At 41.1% G+C, this 24,229-nt stretch overlaps 1 protein-coding gene across 4 annotated transcripts in view; it reads right to left on the bottom strand.

The window, feature by feature from the left end:
* Positions 1-24,229, bottom strand: part of LRP5 (LDL receptor related protein 5) — a 188,315-nt gene that overhangs the window by 5,659 nt on the left and 158,427 nt on the right. For all 4 annotated transcript variants that reach the window (XM_035130338.2, XM_035130349.2, XM_060276620.1 and 1 more), the window contains 13 exons: positions 21,876-22,165; positions 21,209-21,435; positions 19,678-19,862; positions 17,867-18,190; positions 15,777-15,979; positions 12,546-12,757; positions 11,862-12,052; positions 9,349-9,558; positions 7,548-7,673; positions 4,534-4,770; positions 3,997-4,107; positions 1,882-2,118; positions 800-939 (listed from right to left, as the gene is read on the bottom strand). In XM_035130338.2, coding sequence (XP_034986229.2) covers positions 800-939; positions 1,882-2,118; positions 3,997-4,107; positions 4,534-4,770; positions 7,548-7,673; positions 9,349-9,558; positions 11,862-12,052; positions 12,546-12,757; positions 15,777-15,979; positions 17,867-18,190; positions 19,678-19,862; positions 21,209-21,435; positions 21,876-22,165 — 2,693 coding nt within the window. The remainder of the gene's footprint in view (positions 1-799; positions 940-1,881; positions 2,119-3,996; positions 4,108-4,533; positions 4,771-7,547; positions 7,674-9,348; positions 9,559-11,861; positions 12,053-12,545; positions 12,758-15,776; positions 15,980-17,866; positions 18,191-19,677; positions 19,863-21,208; positions 21,436-21,875; positions 22,166-24,229) is intronic.

The following is a 24,229-nucleotide window of genomic DNA, read 5'->3' as shown; positions in this document are numbered from 1 at the left end:
ACGCTTCTGAAACATACAACAGAATCAATTGACTGTGCTGGCCCAACCAGTCAAGTCTGCTCTCTCTTGGATTCATCACAGTCGTTTCTCCCACCCTCTTGCTTTCTCCATATAACAATGGGTGTTTTTTTCATTTATGAGAAGAGGATTCAGAGGATTTGGGTCAGTTCACAGAGATCCAAGACAAAAAACAATGCAAATAAACAGCAGGAGAAATGTTTGACTTCTGAGATTCCCCATCATCTCTGACCAGTCTCTCTCTCTCTCTCTCTCTCTCTCTCTCTCTCTCTCTCTCTCTCTCTCTCTCTCTCTCTCTGTGTGTGTGTGTGTGTGTGTGTGTGTTCTCACTTTGGCACACGCCTGTGGGACGACACTGTGCTGATAACTGCCTTACTAGGTCAGCAACCTCAGAAAGTTCACAAGGAACAGAATGATTACACTTAGGTAGGGGGTGGGGGAGATTCAAAACCGCAGACACTCAGAGGAATGTTCTCAAAGGTCATTATCTGAATAAAAAAATGTGTGCTACAAAATCTAACACTCCGTTTACTCATTACCAGGCTCAGTGATCATCCTGACTTCTCTGGGATTTTTTTCTGAAGAGAAAAGCCTCATTATTGCTCAGTGAACTGAAGAAGAGAATGCCAGACACCTTCAGAGGGCATTAGGCTGGCCTGCAACTCATAGCCAGCAACTTGGAAGGGTATTATTATTATTATTATTATTAGATGCTTATTTCTGAGTCATAAATGTGGAGATAGGGGCACAAAACGGGAAACATAGCATTTTCAAACCTTACCTGTGGATAGAAGGTGGCTTTAGTGCTGGATGAGCTACTAGAGGAGGCCCCGGTCACGTGGTTTCTGTCATAAAGAGGGGCACCGCTACTTCCCCCCATCAGGCTCATGGAGCTGATCATAGATTTTCCACAAGAGATGCCTATACGGATGTAAGGGTGGAAAATGGAATGAAGGTCAACTTGTCTAGCTCTTCTACACAGATAAATCAAAGCAGTCCTTGAGATCCTTCCTATACAAATGTTGTGCAACACTCTTCTCCTTTTACTACAGGCGTCGGCAACCTTTTCTGCCCGTGGGCCGGAGGATTCCCACGGACTATTGTCCGTGGGCCGGACATGTTCCGCACAGGCGCAGAAGCGATTTCTGGTGCTGGTTGCCCATTTCCAAAATGTCTGCAGTGCCAGAAATTGCTTCTGCGGCTGCGCAGATGCGATTTCCAATGCTGCTCGGCGAGTCCCCGTGCCGCGCCGGTTTAACGCAGCGTGCGGGGGACTTACCGAGCGGGCGTTTTGGTTCACGGGCGGCCTGTGGGCCGGATAAATGGCCTCCGTGGGCCAGAGGTTGCAGGTGCCTGTTTTACTACAAAGCTCCATTTCTATTTTTATGTAATGGACTATCGGAGAATGCCCTAAGCCTGGGGCAGCGAACCTCAGGCCTGTAGGTGGTCCTCTGGGCTATCTGGTCCTCAGGATGCTTCCCAGGCCACACCTCCTCTCCTCAGGCCACACCCCTACTCCACACCATCCTCACTTGCTTTGGCATCGCTGGAATCAAAGAGCACCGGCTTGCCCCTGCAATCGAGGGGTCTGGGACCAGGTGATGTGCGCACACCATGCGCATCTGCTGCGGGGTATGCCAACATCACCAATGACACTAAATGCCTGACTTCTGGATGATGCGAGACAGGTCCCTGTAACATGCGCAATAGCTAATGTACTCCAATATAACAAAAGGGGCACAATACTATGACGATCATGCAGCATCATTCAATTGTTATTTGACACATTGCAAAGCCAATGTTGGGTGGGGGTGGGTGAACAAGGAAAATAACAATGAGGTGCAGGGAAGTTACCATCCTTACCAGTGAATGTGCCATGCTGAGAACTCCCTGGAGCGATAAAATTTAAGGGGACATGAGGAGTGCCACTGACGTATTCATGTGGGAAAGGTCCATTGGGTCCAGCATAGCGCTGGCATACCACTCGCTGGCAAACGAAGTACATTGATCCCATAACGAAAAGCGTAAGAATGATACCAATGACAGGCCCAATAGCACTGCTGTGGGGCTGTGACTCATCGGAAGGCAATTTACTTTTTACTGTAAAAAACAAAACAAGAAGTTAATTAATTAAAATTATTTTGATGTAAATGGTCTGAAAGGAAGCCAGATGACAGCATATTCATAGATATATTTTTCACCCCATTTCCTCACAACATTGCAAGGGCCTTACAATATTTGAGAACCAAAAGAGTATAGCAACTCCAATATATTAGCAGTATCACTCAGTCATGGTGTGTTATAGGACCATGGATGTTTACATTTGGAGCCACTTTCAAATTATGAAGGACATCCACAGAGAAGCTCGGTTGACATAGTTTGAGAGTGTACATACTTTCAAAGGCTTTCCCTTCTGCAACTCTCAATACTGCCAAGTTTTCAGCCTGAACCCAAAGTCAACAAAACAGTGAGTGCAATTCAAGAAAGTTAAGGAGATCAATATTTTGTACAGTGCCAATAGGAGAACAGCTGTGAGAGGGTGAGCAGAAAACTATGGGTGGCGGTGGGGGGGAAACAGGACCGCATCAGAGCATCCTGGAATTCAGATGCATAGAGATGCAGTTCTCTCCCACTTGCCCTAAAACTTGCCTATCAATTTCTCTCTGGAAAAGCTGTGCTGTAGTAATATGAACCAGAAGTACCCTTCCCAAGGTGAGGTATAAAAATTCTTTCCCGCAGCTTGTATCCCCTAATTCTTCATACTGCTTGCTCTCCCCCCCCAACATTGAATCAGTCCCCAAACTTATTGTGCTGAGGCAGGATGATGATGCTCATTTAGTTGTAGCCTTTCAGTAGAGACACCCCTTTTCACTTTAACAACCTGAGCATCAGGTGGCTGACAGCTGTGTGCAGCCATTTAAAATTCCCCACAGGGGCCACAGAACACCTAGCTTCTAGATTCTAGCTGCTGCTGTTGCCGCCAGGCATATACACATCTTGTGGGGGGGGGGGAGGTCAGGCAACTTAGAAGGGGACTGATGGAGGATGCTATGCCAAGGTCCCCCCCCAAAAAAAAACCTGTGAAGCTGGCCTGAGAATACCATTCAGCAGCTCCTAAATTCTGGACCTGCTGGAAGGCATGATTTAAAAATAAATAAATCACACGTGTGTTTTATTAGCAACAGCTTCTGTAGCCTTTTTCAATATGTAAAGGGGCTTAACATTTTTAATATCATTTTATCCATCCATGCGGTAGGTGAGGATGAACGTTTGTGATGGGCTCATGGTCATCCAGCGAGACTTATGGTCCAGCAAATAAATATTTATTTTTAAGGCTAACAAATCATCTGAAGCATCTCCTCATACAGGCCCAATTATTTTGGTTCACATAAGGTGACTTCTACTGGAGTTTAAAGTTGTTAACTGCAGCCACTGAAACAGAGAACAGCCCCTTTATTCTCCCTGTACAATTCCCCTTATAAGCCTTTTGCGATTATCTCAGTGTTGCTATCTGTGGTCTTTTCCTCACATAGGTCCCAGGGCTCAGAGAACAGAATTATCAGGCTATCTACATTCAAAAAGCCGCTCAAAGAACTTATGGTTAATATAAACCATGCAGGGACTGAAGCCAATTTGAGCAGCCACCAAAGGCTCAGACAAAAATAATTGCATCCGCTTTGGCCTCTTGATAATTGCTGTTGGGGTACATTTTGTTGGGGGCCTGACTACAGCACAGTAGTTCCTTGACAGGATGCGGATTGGGCTGGGGTTTACTGTTTTTTTTAAACAAGACAGATTTCTGAACATTGTAGGGTACTGTTAAAGGATAATACATTTTTAAGTGTACACACACAGAGCTGTGAGAAGCATCTGGCTCCAACCCAGGAGCAAAAGAACTGGGTTTACCCTCTTACCGGTAGATCCAGGGGGCAACCTCTCACAGGGACATTAATGAACTAGATGCAAAAAGCCCCTTACCGCATGCAAGTTCATCAGAGCCATCATTGCAGTCTGGAAAGGAGTCACATTGCTGCTTTATGAGAATGCACTGGCCACTGGCACATCGAAACTGATTTGGGAGACAAATTGCTGCAAGGGGGCGGGGGAAAGAACAGTGGAGGAAACTTGTATCATTCTCAGCTCAAATAAAATGATGATGAACAGTTTTTAAGAGCCTCTAAACTGAACAAATTTACATTTTATGTATAGAAATGAAACATGCTTCACTGTCAAGATCTAAGGAGAAAAACTGTCAACAATCTGCTGTTCAGAGTCTGCATTGGGCCGATGTGTGAGGGCTACACCTCAGCTGACATGGACAACCATGTTGCAGTTTGAACACCCTATGACATGTGACTCAAGGTGGCATGGGAGGCAAAGCTGCCACTGACAAAACACTGATGGATGCTCTAAACTCCTATAACGGCCAAGTATGGCTTCAAAGAATTACTTCTACTTCCTGTTTGCCTAGTGCCTTTAGTCAACTTGCTAAAAGATTAAGGTAACAGGTCTTACTTTCACAATCAGCTTCATCAGATTTATCTTGGCAATCAATTTCTCCATTACATCTCAAACGTGCATCAATGCACTGCCCTTTCTCACACTGGAACTGGGATGCTGAACAAATTGGGCAGCTGTCTTCATCACTCTGATCATCACATTCAGGAAACCCATCACATCGCCATGCCATAGGGATGCAGTCTATCTCCCCAGTTGCACAGGTGAACTGGTCTGGAGAACATGTGGGAGGCTCTGGGGAAGGGAATTAAAAACAAATTATTTTCAAGTCTCCCAAGAGATTAAACCAATTTAAAACATTTTAAAGCAATTTAAAGCATTTAACCACACACACACACAATCTTGTATTAGATTCTGAAACAGCATCATGGCTCTTATAGGGAAGGGAGAGAAATCATGTGAGTGTTTTGCCAACTTTACAAAAATATGAAACACACAGAACCCACTGTATTTATTGACAATAGCTGCAACCTGATGTTCTGACTTGGAGGCAGACACTACAAACCATGGCCTAACTATACCTCAACCCACAAGCTTGATGCAGAAATTGCTACATGCACATCTATGCAAGCTGTCTATTGTGACCAAAATGTATTTCTAGCTGCTTTTGGCTTCAGAATTTATAAACCTCTATTGAAAAGTACATCTGAAAAATTGTACATTTGAAGTACATTTGAAAAATACAGATACCATTTCTAACATGCAATATGAAACACATGCACAAAATAAAGGTAAACTAAAATTTAAATTCATGAATAAGAAGAAGTTTCAGGGGACGTCTAATAGCATTGCGCTTCTTTATTCTGGAACAATTTATGTAAAGGAGGCAACACAGCTAATGCATCAGCTCTGATTTTTCCAAATTGCCAAGGACAGCAAAATTAAACCTGATTCACACCTGCTTTTACATCATGTGATATCTCACCACTAGATGACTCATGGGTATATATGTGATCTACCACCACTGAAAGTTGCTGAATGGTATTGGATGGTTGTTTCACACATACAAGCCTCACTAAGTGCTTTAGGCTTCGAATGATAAGCATGCATGTATGAATTCTCTCTTGTTGCCTACTAGCACAAGGATGAATTCAATCAAATTCAGTGCTTAAAAATGAAATTATTATTAGTATAAGCACCGTGTCTGAATTCTAAGAATGCAGTTAATGTAGGGACTCATGAATTAGGAAGCTCCAGGAACTAAAACGGCAACTAAGATGTGCCACTCACAAGTCCACAAACATTTGTAGCCAATGCAAATGTAGATTGGTTCTTCCCCCTCACTTTCCATGCTTGTCCTAGTGGAGATGTTTGCCCTTCACAATATTATAATGCAAATGAAAGCAGATCAAAAATATGAAGAAGAAAAAAAACTTTGATAAAAGGCAGTAGATAATATCAAGCTATTATTGCAAGATGAGGCTGGCTCTGTATTTAAAATTGCTGCATCCAGGACACAGAACAAGATCAGTGTAATATGATTAGGAAAGAAAAAGCGAATACATGTATTTATTGCAATCAAAGCAGAATGCAACATGGCAATAGGAGGAAAGGCTCTTGAAACCTCTTGGAAGTTGAGAAACATGGGCAAAATAGATTCTCTTTCTTCATTTGCAGAATAGATACAAAAACTCCGGTACCACAGACCATGCTGTGGTCATGAGACAGAAATTGTTTATGAGGGAAATTACTCTCCCTGGGGAGCTCATAGTCCTAGCAAATATGCCATTTAAGAGAAACAAGCATTCCAAAGTAAACTTAAGAAGAGGAGTAGTAAGCTGAAATGCTGGAGAAGATTCTTTCCTTAAGAGATGAGATGCTCATTTTTCCAGGAAAACACAACCACAAATAAATAAATAAATAAATATCAGCGGTAAAAGAAAAGTAGGCTATAGGCAGGCGTGACAGAAACAGTGTCACAAACAAAGTACTTAAACTTGAACTGAGAAAATATTGGATCTCAAAATACCCTGCTGTTGAGTAACATGGCATCAGTTCCTTTTAATGATGTTTTCCATCTAACTACCACACAATGATTATGCTATTCCCCACCCCCTCTCCTTTGACTGCCAAGGAGTAACAACAACTGTTAAGATTCCAGGAAAAGACTCAGAAACCAAAGTCCTCTTTTTGAAACTGTGAAAGCAGAACTCCTAAATAGTGGCCTAATTTCATATGAAATTAAGGCTCACCAGACAACTACGAAGAGCCAGAGCCGGCATCAGCTCCTGAAAGAACGCTCCTGTTTATTCCTGAAGCAGGAGAGTCCTTTTGTTCCCCAAGAAGCCGGCTGTAAGTTTACTGAGGAACTCAGAAGGCTAAGCACAGAGGTTTGTACACAATGACTTTAAAACAGTGGAAAGTGCTTCTGCAAGTACCAGGCACAGCATCCATTTTTTGTTGCTACCACAAGCACCAGCACTTAACACAGTCCTGTATGCTATCTATGCCCTATACCAGGGCAGTCCAACTTTTCATGCCAAGTGGGACAGGGCGCTTGCCTTTTCAAAGCCAGCTAAGTTGATGTGCCAGGTTTTGGGAAGGAGGTGCAAGGTTCTGGCAGGGTCTTAGAGCCTTCCCACCTCCTTCCCCAAGGGGGGGGGAGTGCTGTCAGAGCCCTCATGCCTCCTACCCTAATCTGGCAGTGCAAGAAGGGGGCATCAAATGTTGTCTAGGGTTGCATGCAGCCCGAGCAAGACAGGAGAGTGGGTGAAAAGTATCCAGTTTTTGTCCAAGCAGCCTATCCACATCCTTGGAGATAGCAAAAAACAGTCCAATATTTGCATGACAAGTTGCAATAATCATGAGAGAACATGACTTGAGTTTCTTTTGACTCTGTATCAGTCAGATTTGGGAGCAAACACCAGGGGAATTGTGCGCAGGAGCTTTATAGGAATTCCACATATAAAGAAAGAACAAAGACATCTAAATGTGCTTGCCTACTGGAATCTAAAGAACTTCTTAAGTTCTGCAGAAAGCACATACAGAAAACTTCCACTTCGGTCACCTACCTCCACATGTTAAGAGGTTCTGTAGAAGGACCAAATGAACTGGGCAGGAGCACCTTGGCGTTCCATCTCCTTTCGCTATGCAGATGTGTGAACATCCACCGTTGTCCCGGGAACAGGGGTGTGCAGCTTTATAAATTAGAAGAAAGAAAAAAAGAAAATGTAGTTATGCTACTACTGTTCAATGACAACTATGGCCATTTTGAGAAATTGTTCATATATGATTTTCATACATTTATATTTTCATTTCTTTATATATTATTTTTCATATATAACATTTTAAGAAATGTTGCAAGAAAGAAAGGAAAAGGAGAAGACTGTGTGTTTATAGCCTAGGAAAAAACCTATCACTGGATAAGAACACAATATATGTTTATGCATTCACAAAACTTTTTTTTGTAAATTGTTGTGACACATCTCAGGACCTTAGGAGGAAGGTGGATAATAAATAAAACTGCTGCTGCTGCTGCTACTACTAGGTACTACTAGTAGTACATAAGATGCTTGAAGTCCAAATATCACGTTGCATCAAATTACACAATCAGAATTTTATTTATCAATTGAAATGTATATAAAACTTTTTTAATTTATTTGGGTGGAACCCTCAAAAGGGTTTACAAAAAAGAATATACTCCTGAAATGTTATTTTTGTTTCCGTGGGTGGGGAGGATACACAAAAGTAGCAATTAGACAAGATCAGGGGGGAAACTAAACATTATCACAAGGTTTGGGGCCAATTTCAAGCAACAGCATTTATGTTTAAGGGACTGAACAATGACACCTATGTTTTAAGGTTTATTTTGTTCTTTGGTAGTAGTAGCCAGGCACGAGACAGTAGTAGGCGGGAGGCAGTGGAAGACAGGAGTGCCTGGCGTGCTCTGGTCCATGGGGTCATGTAGAATCGGACACGACTAAACAATAACAGTATTAGTCATAGTAGTAATGCCACCTCTTCCTCTCTGGTGCAGCTAAGTGGAAAATTCTGTAGTTCACCATGCTTATATTGCTTTTGGTAGTCAACATTTAACCTGTGAGCTTGTGATGCCCTTGTATAAATCACTGAACACTAAATAAAAACAAGTTTTACCCCTTAAAAGTGTTTGCTGTAACAGAGATTTTGCTTTTAAGGACAGACCTGTGCTTCTCAATGCTCAAAGGCAACTGAGTGTGAGTGAATACACAAAGCTTGCCATTAAAATATATCACATGCATTTGCAATGTAAATTTGCCACTTAACAAAGAATCAAGCCTTTTATTTGTTTTCAGATTTACAAAAGGTATTTGCCACTGCCACACAATGATGGTGTGAAATAAGACAGGAAAAAGATTAATTCGATTAATTCTTATGCAGGACAAGTTGATTTAACTGCCAGCTATTGTCATATGCAGAGCATCTAAGACACTGGTAAGCCTGATGAAATACCAAGAAAACTCTTGTGATCCATGAAGTGAACATCTGGACCTTTACTTAGTGCTTTCTGCCCCCCCCCCAAGTATTTATCCGCAACTAATTGTAGATAAAGTAACCTGTATCCAACTAATTTCTTCAGGGTATAAATGGGTCATATTTTTCTAACAGTAACTTCTATATTTCGTAGGTACATCTTAAGATAATCAAAATATCTCACACTAGAATACAGCAACAATACCTGCTTAAGTTCTTTTCTATTAGTAGTGACCTCATGGCCTTGGTCAGCAAGCGGAGAAGGAAGATGCCCATGTATATTGTGCTTAAAAGTCCAAAGTGTCAAGGAGAACGTATTACTGCAGAAATCTGAAATATGTAGCTCTGTAAAAAACTTACAAAATTCCTCCATGTCGATGTCTTCAACTGCATGAATGCCAGTTAGATGAACTATTCGACCTTGTATTCTTGTCCTCTTGTACCCATTAGTTTTCTCAGCTCTTTCTATCATCTGCTGCTGGCGGTCAATCCAGTAGAGATGATTTCCCAATACTGTCAGTCCCATTGGCTGAAGAATGTTGGCATCTTGTAGTGTCACACGATTTGCTCCTGAAAGTAAAAGACTACTTTTGTGATGACATGCTTTTTTAAAAAAAAAAGGTTAATAAAATTATTTCAAAACATTTCAGTAACTGCTTAATGTTTGCTTAACAATTTTTCAGCATCTCCATTATTGGACATGCTGAAGTTCAAGAACAATCTGGATAAAATGGATACAGAAACAGATGCATGGGCATACCAAAATGACTAATGAGGAGAAAATGACCAACCAGTATCATTCAATGCAGAAAAGAGTGCCCCATTATATATACTTGTGGGGTGCCTCAGGGTTCTGTCCTCTCCCCCATACCTTTTAATATCTATATGAAGCTGATGGGAGAGATCATCAGGGGGTTTGGGCTGGGTGTCCATCAGTATGCAGATGACACCGGCGCTCTAGCTGTCTCAATGATTGTTTCATCACCCTCAGTTCCAGGGAAAACCACAGGGCTGTCCTGTGTCAGAGGCTTTTGGGTCATTCTTGAAAGCCATGTCACTTGGGCAGACTATACATAAAAGAGTAATTATTTTTCTAGTTTTCCAAATATGTTTGAATGTGCACGTGCGCGCGCACTTGCACGCACACACACACACACACACACACACTTTGTGGGCAGCAAGCAACCAATTTCATTTCTTACCAATCTAAATGCACAGGCCAATGAAAACATGTTTCTTCCCGTGTGACCATAGCTTTTTAAAACTTTATGCTTTTACACACTAACCCAGGGGTAGGCAACCTGTGGCCCATGGCCTTCTAAATCTGGCCCACGGACGGTCCGGGAATTAACGTGTTTGTACATGAGTAGAATGAGTCCTTTTATTTAAAATTCATCTCAGTATAGGGTTTTTTGTCCCCTGCCAAACAGATGATCAGCACTATCAGCTATCGGAGTGCTGGATGCTTTGTGGAAGTATGGCTTCTAAGTGTGCTACAGTTCCATGAATTCAGATGAGCACACAGCCTCATGTGTATTTGAGTAATGCAGCTTAAAGTCATTTAAGCAGGTTATTGAATATAAATTATGAAATCTATCCAGGCATCATGCATACCTAGCACTATTTATACGCAGTCACTTACAGTAATTATAATAGGCTCTCAATTCGCTTTATTTAAATTTTGGTCTCCAAAAGGATTGGACTCTGCCCAAGGGAATATAAATGCACCCTATTTAACTGTTTTAAAACCATGCCACTGCAAAAAAAGCATTTGTAATTTATGCACAACTATTAAGAAGAAACAATCTGCATTTTTTTTAATGTCAGAAAAGCCACAATCCAGCCATTTCTGAGTGTGTGCATAATCCCCCCCAAACATTATTTATGGGTGCCTGGTGCCAATATGGAGCATGTCCTTTGCACAAAGTGTGTTTATTTATGCACAAACAGGAGAGTAACACCAAGGGTTGCATTAAAAGTTATCATGCCCAAATCAAACAATCATTTATGTGACTCATACTGCCTATTTAATAAACATTGCATTCCCTTTTATCCAGATACCCTTTCTTCTTTTCATTAAAGCAACAGGGCCTTGCTTTTGTCTCCCAATCATCAAATATATATATTTTTTTCTACAATGGATCAAGATTGAGAAGGAAGGATTTTAACCAGAAGTATCATTGTAAGTGAGGCACACGTTGCTTGATCAAGCCTAATACTTCAGTCTCTGAAAAATGAAATTTTCCAGATGAACACATAAGGCGGAATAGGAACAGCAAGCTGCCAAAAATTGTCACAGTCAACATCCAAGCAATATCAAGTTCATGGCTGAATATTTGCCAATATCTGTATCAGTTAAAAATGCCACATATTTCTTACTAATCTCTGCCCAATTACAATACAACATTCACTTCATCTTTGTATTATACTATATATACGGTATGAAGCTTTCGTTTTGTGAGCATACAGGCATGTTCCAGGCTGTTACTGGAAACTCTCTTGCCCGCATTCATTTAAAGTCTGATTTAGTTTTTTGGTTTTTTTTAATCTTGGAAATTTATTTTGAAATAAAAGTGCAAGTGACAGAAAGGATATTCCACCCCAGCAAACAATGACAAACAAGGGGGAAGAATGAGGGTAGAAAAACTAGACTTCATACCTATTAACAGAAAGCTTCCATTACAGGAATCTGTATTACCATCTCAGAATTATGTTACGATAAATCAGTGCCCTGGACAAAAAACCCTGCTATTTATGATTTCTGAAGCTCACCAGAAAGGTTACAAGAGGAAGGGAAATAAAAAACCCTGCGACAAAAAGGAAGAGATCTAAATTCTTTAAACTATACATAATTTAAATGGAACAAAACACACCTGATAAATCACAGCTTTCAATTCGCTTGAGATCTGCATCTACCCAAAAAAGCTTCCCCAGCTTGTTGTCAACCACCAGGGCAACAGGCCGGAGCAAGCCAGTAGTGAAGAGAACCTCTCGTTCTGTTCCATCCAAGGCTGCACGCTCAATCTTCGGGGCTCGTTCTTGCATATTGGTGAAATACATATATCTGGCAACAAGTAGGAAAACAGCCATGGAGAGTTAGCACAGTTTCTTAAATGGAAGATACAGTTTATCATTGTATTCTCGCTATGGACCCTGACATGAAGATTTAAGAAGTCTACAACTGAAATAGGACTTTACTGCTCAACTTCCAAGTAACTTTGGGGGAGAAGAACAGAAAGAGGAAATCCCATTAACATTAATTTGTTTGCAAATTAAAACAAACATGAAGCTAAATTAGAATGTTTCTGAGATTCCCACACACAACATTTCAGGGGCTAAGGTTCAATACCCAGCAGCAAATGGTCTGAAGGCTTCTACATGTTTAAAGCTAAAGATGCCTCATCCTTGTCAGTATGGCCTGTTGACGCAGCCCTATGCAAGCTGTTTCCCAAAGGAAAAAAAAAAAGGCAGGATACATTTCAGAATGTATGAAACTTAAGTGTGTGCCGTAACATCTGGACAATCTATTAATTCTTACAAAACAAGAGGATTCTCACCCTCGCTCAGCATTTACTACTATGGCCCTTGGCTTGTCATGGTCTCCCCGTAGCACAACTCCAATCTGCTCCCCATTGAGTCTGTAAACGTTGACCGTATTTGTGGCTTCACAGGTCCAGTACAAAGTATGGCTGAAAATATCAATACTCAGGTCATGTGGCTGCTTTTCTGGATTTTGGCTTTGGTTGGGAGTACTCATGACTGTGAAAGGCTGCAAGAAGATGACGACGACAACATAAAATAGGAATAAAATGGTGAGAAATAAAGATATAAACATAACAAAGTTAAGGAATGCATTCTGTAAGGACAATCTAATGAAAAGGGAGCGCACACAATAAAGGAAATCTAAGTTGCTTAAGGAAAAATAATAGCTCTTTCCCCCCCCCCTTCACCCATACACTATGGTAGGCAGCCTCTTATAGATAAGGCATTCCCAGCTATGAGAGAAATGAGTGGATACCTCTTTCGAAGAGAGTACCCACCACCTGCTATTCAAAGTAAAATCTTCTTATCAAAATCCTTTAAAAAATCTAATGCCTAATCAATAAACCATAGCAAACTTTCATGAGCAACAAAAGCAGGTAATGGACGAGGCAGCAAATATACAGAAATATACAATTTGTGTATTAGAACTAAATTGCAATCTGCTTCTTAATGATAAAACAATGTGATTTGTTTAATTTATGTTGTCCAAGCATGGCTCAAAAATTACCCAAACAGTTTTGGTATAAGCAAACCATCTTGCAATTATATAATAAAATCGAAATAAGCGACCTTGCCCTTTCCTTATCATTTTAGGGGGGAAACACAACCATGGAAGTTAAATGTCCAATTATGAACATTAAGGTTCATAAAACGCTAATTAACAGAATTAATTGGAGTATGAAGTAGCAAAAATTGCCAAACAATTAAAAGTACAATTTTTTAATGCCCATATGTCCCTAGGAGGTACTTCTTCAAACATTGAAAGTCTTGCCTATGCTGTACAACAATCTGTGTCATAATAAGCAGCTTCCAATGTAATTTGCACCTAGGAAGGGCCACTAATAGGAAGCCATGCAGCAATTAACGCCTGGCAGGCATCCCTCAAAGAGCAGATCTGACACTATAAGGCCCCTCCTTACTACAAACAATAATTCATTATCTGGAAAGAAAATGCTATGGGAAATTCATCACATCAGCCTACATGGTACTCCTCCCCCCTTTTTAAAACTCAACCTGCTTATAGGAACTCTTTGCAACATCTTCTGGGGTCTTTGAGTAAAACACACTGGAAATACAGGTCGTCTACCACTTAAGAGGAGGCAGCATGGAACAACATTACTCTGCCCACTGTAAGCTGTGGAGGGTGTAAGGCGTGCCATAATGAGGGGGTTATAAAAATTGCAGTTATAACACTGAGACCACAACATAGAATTGTATGTTCTCCTCCTCCTTCCCCAGAAAAAAACTCCCCCTGTCTACCTTAACCATGTTTATTGCATTATATTAGCACCAATATTAAATTATAGTTAAGGCTAACGAGGGTCCTGCCTTTCAAAAGATTTGAAGCCTCACAGAAGCTCCTTTGCAGTGTGGAGCTGGTGCAGCATACAAGCAAGGTTGGGGCAGAAAGAGAGATAGAAGCCTCATAGTTTTCTTGTGCATCCTAAGATCTGAGGCAACAGCTTATACAACAGGTTATACAAACAGCTGGATATTTAGAAATAGTGTGGAAGTGTTTGTTTTTGTTTGTTTGTTTTTTAAAAAACACTACAAAAGCTTTCCCCCGCCCCACTTGCTTCACTTTAGTTGTTGGTGGTACAAACCCTTGTTTGTGTGACAATAGCTAACACAGAAGCACAGGCAGACAGTCTAAAGATGTTTGGAGAACAAGGACGAACAAGCATTGTCCTTCAACTTTCCCCCTGCATCATTTGTACGGTAGAAGTAGAGAAGCTTTTATTCATAGTTTTGTATTTCATCAAATACAGAAAACTGTCCTGGTTATACAAACCATGGTTTCCTGTATTTAGACAAAGTGGAAAACTGAATCTTATCGCAAACTTCTCATCTCCTGTAACATGTAAAGCAAGAGGTGGGTGGTTGAATGGGGAAGGGGGATGATGTCTATACTCATAATGATAATCCATGATTTGTCAGCAAGTCTGAATCAGGCCCAAGATTGACATTTATGAATGATAAAAGTTCTAAATGATATACATAGAACTCAAAACGTAATATTGTGTGCTCATCAGTTTGGAATTGAAACAGAGCCACCAAAAACATATGGCAGCTATTTCAACATGATTGAGGGACTCTCTAGGGGAGTTAATGACATTTTTAAAAGGCCTTACAGCAGTGATGACACACAATGAATTTATTAATACGGTCGCAGACCAGCATCAACCTACAGCAGTGATGGCCAGACTTGGCCCTCCAGCTGTTTTGGGACTACAATTCCCATCATCCCTGACCACTGGTCCTGTTAGCTAGGGATGGTGGGAGTTGTAGTCCCAAAACAGCTGGGGGGCCAAGTTTGGCCATCACTACCTTACAGGATCCTCTAGACTTCCAGACATTTGGTGGCAGCTAAGCAGAAGAAGAAAGGGAGAAAGGGTCTAAATAACTAGAAAATCAGACAGGCTGTGTGAGTCTATCAATTAAGTCTAAAGCTGATAGCAGGTGAGACACAGGTCTGGTTTGCATGTCATGCTAAGCCAAACTATGGCTTAGCAGGACCGAGAAAGCATGTGGACTCCTGGAGAGAAGCTTACAGCCGCTTTGCTCTTCTGTGGTCCCTTATGCTGCAGCACCCAAGCGAAGCCATCCGAACCTGGGCTCGCACTTAAGCTCTCCCCAGTCTAACCACAAGCTGTAACCAAGGCTTGTTTTTGGCTAAGTGTGATGTGTAAAGCAGACCACAGAATGTCAGGGTGTCAGCTGAAGAACAACCACCGCCACCACAAGTAAAATGGAGAACAGGGGGAGGGCGGGAACTGGCCTGCTCAAGCTCCTGACATCATAAACTAAGGGAGTGGTACTAGGACCGGGTGGTTCTTCCCACTTCTTCAAGGCCTCAGAAACACTACAAGATTCCTTTCCCAGAATGCTTTGAGCCCCAAACAGGAGCCCTATTCTTAGAAGGTGGGGATTCTCAAGAACATATTACAAGTCTCATCTGCGACACATTTCTACGAAAACATACACCAACAAATTTACCGTTGTTATTATTATATTTTAAAACTTACCTGAGTGCCATCATCTTTGGCTCTTTTAATAATATTCTGGCGTCCATCTACCCAATAGATAAATTTATCCAATGGATCATAATCAATAGCCTTGACATTTCTTAGACCATGGATAGGAAGGATGATGTCTGGGCTCTGCTGATCATCTGGTATCATCCGACTTATTGCAGTCTTCTGACTAAACAGCAAGAAGCTGCTAGGTGCTAAAATAAAAAAGAGAACATTCAACATCATCATCTATAAATAAATACCAGGATCGTGGAAAAAACAGGAAGGCTCAAGAACTGCATTTGTGAAAATATCAGAAATTAGAAAGAAGCAATGTTCCAGCTTTGCACAATTAACAGTTTAAGACTGTTAAAGAGTAATTCAGAATCGTATTTTCAACTGGAACATAACTATCAAACAGTATAGCTGAAGAGCTAATGATTCAACAATATGATTACAGTATTTTAGAAACTTAACTATTTATTATGCCACTGCTCACAGAGGGGGGAAAACGCCCAAAACGTTTTATTTCACACTATAGTGCATTTCCACCAAAAGGTAAAGCTGAAGTTATTGCAAATCTCAAAGTTATGTTTCTGGAAACCTCTGAAACGCACAACAGCTGCGATTAAGTCATAAGACTTTACAGTCTGCTTCAGGGAACTATTTTGCAATATAATTGGTTTCAGTGTCTTAAAAAGATCAGCTCCAAACCCCAGAGAACCAACCAACCTACTCTCTATCACAAACAAACAAAACAAAACAAATGCATAGTCCTTCAAGTGGATAGGACTATAGAAAAGTTTGAAACAACCATTCACAAACTTTTTGAATTTGGGGATAAGGAGGGAAAAAACTGCTAGGCCATCCTAACCAAGCATACATTGGGGTAGTATGCATATAAAGGTAAAGTTAAAGGGACCCCTGACCATTAGGTCCAGTCGTGGATGACTCTGGGGTTGTGGCGCTCATCTCACTTTATTGGTTGAGGGAGCCAGTGTACAGCTTCCGGGTCATGTGCCCAGCATGACTAAGCCGCTTCTGGTGAACCAGAGCAGCACACGGAAACACCGTTTACCTTCCCACTGTAGTGGTACCTATTTATCTACTTGCACTTTGATGTGCTTTCGAACTGCTAGGTTGGCAGGAGCTGGGACCAAGCAACGGGAGCTCACCCCGTCGCAGGGATTTGAACCACCGACCTTCTGATCGGCAGGCCCTAGACTCAGTAGTTTAACCCACAGCGCCACCTCACAAACAGCCATAATCATCCAGTTGGTTAATGCATGCAAGTACTTATGGGTTGGAGTAAAGGCAAATTAAAGCTACCAATTTCTTTTGTGCTGCTCCACCCACCCATCATTCAACTTGGGAAGGAGAAACATCATGAGACTGCTGGGACTAGTGCTAATTCAAGGGGAAGAATTAGCACTTCATGATTGATGGAGGATTAAGAACCACCCCTGATCAGGCATGCAGGCTCTGTGGTGCTGGAAGGAAGTTAATGAGTCTGCCCAGCCTGCCCTACAACAGGAAATAAGTGGTTTCTTCCTCTAGCTACCGGTAGCTTTTCCTTTCCAAATTCTTTCTTAGGATCTTCTACCTCACTCCAACTTTCTTGCTTTGTCCTGCATGCACTTGAGCCAAGACTGTTTTAGTGGGGTGGGTGGGCTAGAACAGAGAAAGGGGGAGAGAGTACAGGCTCCAAGGGTGGGATGTTCTCAAGACGCTTCCGGCAGCATCAGTTGTGGATCCCTCCCAAAGTTCCAACTCTTTCTCTCCCACGTGCATTTACATTATGTATTTCTATAGAATATGCATGTGTGTTATATAGTAAGCCTGCAACTTATGCGCATTTAACTTGTGCACATTCAGCATTACATGTGTTGCAAAAAGGGTTGTTTTTTTTTAATTAAAAGGTGGTGAGAAAAATTACTTTGGCAATCCCAAAAGTAGTACAGAAACACTTAAATAAATACACACACGTGTGTGTGTGAACACAGCCAACATATAAAATGAAGGCATGTATGTGAACCAAGGGCTCACTACAAGAAAATAGTTGCAAGTATTTATACAACTACAAAAAAAGGTAAAACACATACAACTGCAGTTCCGGCTGTTGGGATCCAAAGTGTAGTGAGATGCACAGCCACAAGTATAGCCATTGGGTACAGCCAGGCACAGCTGCCCACAGTGCCCATTGTTTTGTACACAATCATTGAAGCCATCTTGCCGCGATGAGTGGAAAACCAATATATCCATCACAAAATCCAGACGTCCCTGGATTAGCGTCCGGTTCCTCCCATTTGTCTTGTCTGCTCTTTCTATGCTGTGAAGGTTCCAATCTGTCCAGTAGATGAAGTCACTGTACTGAGTTAGGCCAAAGGGATGAGGTAGATCATCAGCTATTATTTCCCTCTCTTGTCCTGAGGAAACATGAACATATGTTGTTAATAAACATAAAAACATAAACATAAAAAAATGAAAATTAGGTAGCCAAATGATAAAAGATTAATTGTGGGGGATAAACTTTTTTTTTTGCTTTCAAAACACACCATATCTAATTTGGATGACATAAGGATTTTAAATGATCACCTTTTAATTACCATGAAGGCAGGTTGCCCACCACGGCTGCTCTACAATTCCCAATCCCCCAGTCTAGGAAAACCTGCACAGCAGCACTGCTTGTTGGGTTTATTTTAAAAATTACAATATTGCACTTTGGAAAAAAAGAACTGAACTTGGTTTGGAACTCAAGTACAGTATTTATACTTGAACATTCCCAATGAGTGCTTTGGTCTCTCTCTCTCTCTCTCTCTCTCTCTCTCTCTCTCTCTCTCTCTCTCTCTCTCTCTCTCTCTCTCACACACACACACACACACACACACACACACACACACACACACACCATTTGGGATCTACTAGCTCAGCTTCACTTAATGGGAAAGCCTATTTTCAGGCAAACCCCTCTCCCTGCACCTGATTACAGCCTAGACTTTGCTGCAAATGCTATTCTGAGGATGGGTGGTGAATGTATAAAAGAATCCCTGTGACGGGGTGAGCTCCTGTTGCTTGGTCCGAGCTCCTGCCAACCTAGCAGTTCGAAAGCACGTCAAAATGCAAGTAGATAAATAGGAACCGCTACAGCGTGAAGGTAAACGGCGTTTCCATGTGCTGCTCTGGTTCGCCGGAAGCGGCTTTGTCATGCTGGCCACATGACCTGGAAGCTATACGCCGGCTCCCTCGGCCAATAATGCGATATGAGCACCGCAACCCCAGAGTTGGTCACGACTGGACCTAATGGTCAGGGGTCCCTTTACCTTTTACCTTTACCTTTACTTCTTTGATTGTTTAACATACTCCTGGTTTTTGTATGATTTATATTGTAAGAACTGATAAGAAGAGCTGCTAAGAACTATAAAATCTGGCTGACTGAAGCTACAGTTGCTTCAGAAATGCACAGGATTTTCCCTTAATTTCACAGGCCAATGCTTTCAAATATTTTAGTGGGTTTTTAAAAATATTTTAAAATACAAAGAATATTTAAGAATTTTAAATATGCTCATATATACCTCCAAATTAAGTTTTACACCAATTTATAAATTCACATAAAGCTTATAAGAGCGTTTACAAGGAAGTGAATTATATTGCCATTGCAGTTTAGCAAATCAGAATAGTTTTTATATGTAGCATGTTTTCTTGAATGTTTTATATGTAGCAGTTTGTTGAAAGGAATATCTCATTAAATGTTGATATTAAAACTAACAAAGACACATATAAAAATTAAAGCTGAAGCCTGGAACTCTTGGACTGAATTTGTGTAATTCTTGGATTAAGAGAATTCTGCCACCTAATTTATATAGAAACTTTTCTGTACATCACATCTTATATTTTCCAAGTAGAGGCATACTACCAAGCATATTTGAAGATTCAATCATGCTTGTGTCAAGGTCAGTCCAATAGAGTCTTTGATCTTCATAATCAATAGTGAGATCGTTGGCACGGCCCACTTTATCCACAAGAGTGATGCTGTTTGTTCCATCCATGTATGCCCGAACAATCTTTGGTTTGCCACCCCACTCTGTCCAATACATGTACCTGCAATTAAAAATCAGAACAAACAATAATTAGCTGCTTAAGCCATATCAAGACAATGTACTTAGGCCTTTGTTTACTTCCAGGCATTTAAAAACAACAACACCACAATGTATTATGAGTTTTGTAATAACTGATTTTAGGTGCTTATTAACTAATGAGCAACAATATTAACTGAACTATGCTGAACATTTAGACAATACATATTCTGTTTCAATGAGTATTCCAGAAATTTGAAAATTCCTATCAGCTTGAGTATACGAAATACCATTAAGTATAGACACTGGTTATCACAATATTCCCAACGACATTTTACAGAACCAACATTTGTGTAGGAGCACTCAACCTTTTGATTTCTAGAGAACTCAGAGAGTTTGGAAGCAACTGGATAACACCTTGTGTATTTTACACCCTTGAGTCTAGAGCCATATAGGACCAGCATTCTTGTGACTATATAAGCAGAAGTCAACCCAACCCAACCAAATTGATTTTCCTTGCAATTCTTTAGGTCTTCCTTCATAACTTAAAAGCAAATTTCTGTTTATTTATGATATGATAACATTTTGTATCCTTTTTACTTCCATAAGAACTATTAAAGCAGTCTGCATAAGAAAACCAACTCTACATTTAGTAGTACTCTTTTCATAAATTATTCTCTCTGGAATTATTCTGGAGCAGGAAGATGGGAGGCTGTGGGAGAAGTCTATGGATGGTCAGGGGCTGTGTAGCTGTCAAAACCATTTTGTGCAACCTGCTGGAATGGAAAATCCATCCTTTCATTTTAAATACGTATGTCTTTAAGCCTAAAGAAAAAAACAGGAACATGAGAAGCTAAGAAGAGTCTGATGGATCAAGCCAGTGGCCCATCTACTCCAGCATCCTATTTTCACAGCTGCCAACCAGATACCCATGAGAAGCCGACAAGCAGGACCTAAACATCACAGCACTCTCCCCAATGAGATTCCACTAACTGGTTTACAGAAGCATTCTGCTTCCAACCATGGAGGGAAAGTATAGCCATTGTGGTATGAGACTTAAGATATCAGTGAGACACTTAACAGAAAGGCAAATGGACAACATATTCACAAGCCAAGAAAAAAAATCAAGAATAATGTTTTAAGGACCATTTCAACGAGCAATTTCCAACTCCTTGATAAAACCAGCTTGTCTGAAAGACTCAAAATAGTCACACAGGAACCACAACCTAATAGTTGCCATATTATAACAAATTATTTGAATTGACAGGACATGTGTACTAGCTTTGGCCCCTAACCTCAACATGTGTAGTATAGCATTGCCTATTACTATTATTCTGCACCGGGGGGGGGGGGGAGATAAAGCTTCCTTACCCTTTAGATGGATCAAGAGCTAAAGACCTTGGGTTGTCCAAATCCTTCCACACCAGAACTTGTCGGTACAGCCCATCCAACCGCGCCACTTCAATTCTATTGGTCCCGGTATCTGCCCAATAAAGGTTCTTCCCCATCCAGTCCACAGCCATTCCTTCAGGGTAATCCAAGCCAAACTCAATCACGTGCTCAATTGCACTCCCATTCATGAAAGCTCGGCTTATTGTCTACAAAACAATTTTGTTGAAATATTACAGGCATTCAGGAACCCAAATGAAATTAAGTAATATCTCACTTACTCAAGTTATTGCTGAAAGGAAAAATATGCATTAAAAAGATTCATGGCACCAAAGCAAAAAGCAACAACCCCACAACTACTTGAGAGTCATTTTCAGAACAATATTTATGTTCATCTGCATGTTCTTGTAACACAATTTACAAACTATTTACACTTCCTGATTTCCACATATACATCAAACACATTTATTACGCTCATACTAGAGTCCTTAAAAAAATAAAATATTTATTTTCATTACATTCACCCAAGTGTTATATTTTGTAAGACCTACAGGACAAATTTATTTATTGTCAGACTACTGTTGTGGAGGAACTGTACCGAAACTAGCTGCATACAAAATGATCTGTTATATTTGGATGCCATGAGTACCTTCAAACTAATATCTGTCCAATAGATTCTGTTGTCAGACACATCAAAGTCTAGTGCAGAAGCTTCCTTGACACCAGTAAGAGGAATGGCTACGTCGTTATTGTTTGTTTCAAGAGAAATCCTATGAATGGCTGCTCTGCTGGTGAAAACAAGAAAGGCTTCTGGAATGATGCAGGTCTTCATGTCATTGAGCAGCTCCAATCCAATGGGACAGGCACATCTGCACTCCTGAGGTGTGAAGAAACACAGGTGGCTGCAGCCTCCATTGTTCTCGGCACATGGATTTGTTCCTGGAAAGGAAAGCAGTTCTTTGAAGAAGAAAACTTGGCTGAGATAGAATGTCATGTACCCCATGGCTATAGAGAAAGAGATGGGGGAAATCTCAAGAGTTTCTCCTTGTGCAACAGTATATTCTCCCCATCCTCTACCCCATGTGCCCCCCTAAATCTATTCTTGGGGAGTGTCCCCAAACCCTCTAAAGCAGATATGGGCATGACATGGGGAGAGCAGAGGGATGAAATCCTCCTGGGCTGCTGCCAATACTTGCACTAGCCCAGTTAGTTGAAAACTGCCTCATGTGCCCAAAATGACCTCAAAACAGACCCTATGTCAACCCAATGGACTTGTTTTCTTAGAAGGAGTCTGTCTGAAGAAAGCTGCTTAAAAGATTGTCCCCCACTTTTTTATTCATTCCTATTAGAGAGCTAGTTAAAATGTCCACCTTAATAACTAGGTGGCTTTAGGCAAGTCTCCACTCTCAATATTGGAACAGTACTAACCTACATTACAGGGCTGGTGTATGGATCACTACAGTCATGTATGTATAGCACTTCTGGCTATAAAAATACACCCCTCCCCCCAATATAAATGCTTACTATGTTATTCTGAAGTGACTTCATGTCTACCCTGACATGATGCAACCATATGACTGTATACAGAAAGGTCAGTGAAATGCCCGACATCATTCCTAGGATAGCTCGGTTGGAAGAGCATGAGACTCTTAATCTCAGGGTGTGGGCAAAATATTCCTGGTCCCCTCCAACTCTACAATTCTCTGTTTGACCAATTTCAGCTTCCAATACAGATGGCAAATGTGCTCCAGTTTCCATGCAGCCCTCACCACTAAAGGTATTTTACTACTATGGCAAAACAGATCCCTCATACACCTTCCCCAGCAGCCCACTGTTATATTTAGTATCAAAATTATTATTATTGCTGAGTTGCATACACCAAAACTTTTTGATGTGCAACAGATTCCAGGTCAACTGGAAAATCCAGAACACCCTGGAGACAAGAGTGTTAAGTTGCATTATCGCTAGGCCAGGCTTGGAAATTGTCTTTCCTACAGCCAGCAAATGACTACACTGTATTCTCTGCCAAGCTGTCAAAAATGGAGGATGGGCCAGCTCTGGATCCAACCCAGTGGCCAAATCCAGTTCCCCACCCCTAACCTGTAAGGAAATGTCAACACAGGAAGCCGGGTAAGTGCTTGGCTTAGGCTTTGTGGAGGGGATAACAAAGTGAATAAAGAAGCTGCAGAGTGACTCCAGTAAGGGGGGAAATGCTAGCTTCACAGGTACAAGAATAGGGTGAAACATGAACTCAGTTAATAAGCAAAGACAGGAGGCTGGCTTTCACATATGAGCAATATAGATCCTTCTATCTGCAGACATGAAGGGTAACAAATGGTCACTCTTTTCAGACATCATAATTAAACTGAAAGCCCCTCTAGACATAAAAATAGGTCAAGAGAGCATAATAGAATCTGCTGCTAATGATGTGTGCCTTTTGCCACTACGCCTAAAATGGGAAGGTATTACAAGTGGGTATGCTTTGTGGCCTATTCAGTGCATCTCTAAAAAGCACACTTCGTTTCTCATTTGCAATGATGCATGACAAATTGCTTATTTTGCATCATAAATATAAACACGGAAAAGTGTGTGGGGGGGAATTTATTAAACTTCCCCAAGATCAGCCCACACAATCTTTTTGGTCATGGGCTGGGCAAGAAGCTTCCTTCCCTTCACAATCATCTATGCATAACTGACTTAATATAGAGGATGGGACAATAAGGTTTGAAAAGTGGGGTTGAGCAGGGTTGAAGGGAGCCCATCAATGCTCGAAACTCCCAATATCAGCTACAAAAAATTATATAGGGAGCAAAAATGAATTAGCAGTTCTCTCTTCCCAGGCCCTCAATCTGCCATGGTCCAATGGTATGATAATGCACGCATTTTCCCCTTTGCCATCAAGAAAATCCCCGGCAGCTTGGAAAGAGCACACAAGTGAAAGCTGTTGGGCAGCCAAGGAAACATATTGGGGTGATGTTTACTTGCTTCCCATCATCCAAGTGA

Source organism: Zootoca vivipara, chromosome 1, assembly GCF_963506605.1.
Source record: "Zootoca vivipara chromosome 1, rZooViv1.1, whole genome shotgun sequence".
Lineage (NCBI taxonomy): Eukaryota > Metazoa > Chordata > Lepidosauria > Squamata > Lacertidae > Zootoca > Zootoca vivipara.
This window is presented reverse-complemented; position numbering and strand designations above follow the sequence as displayed.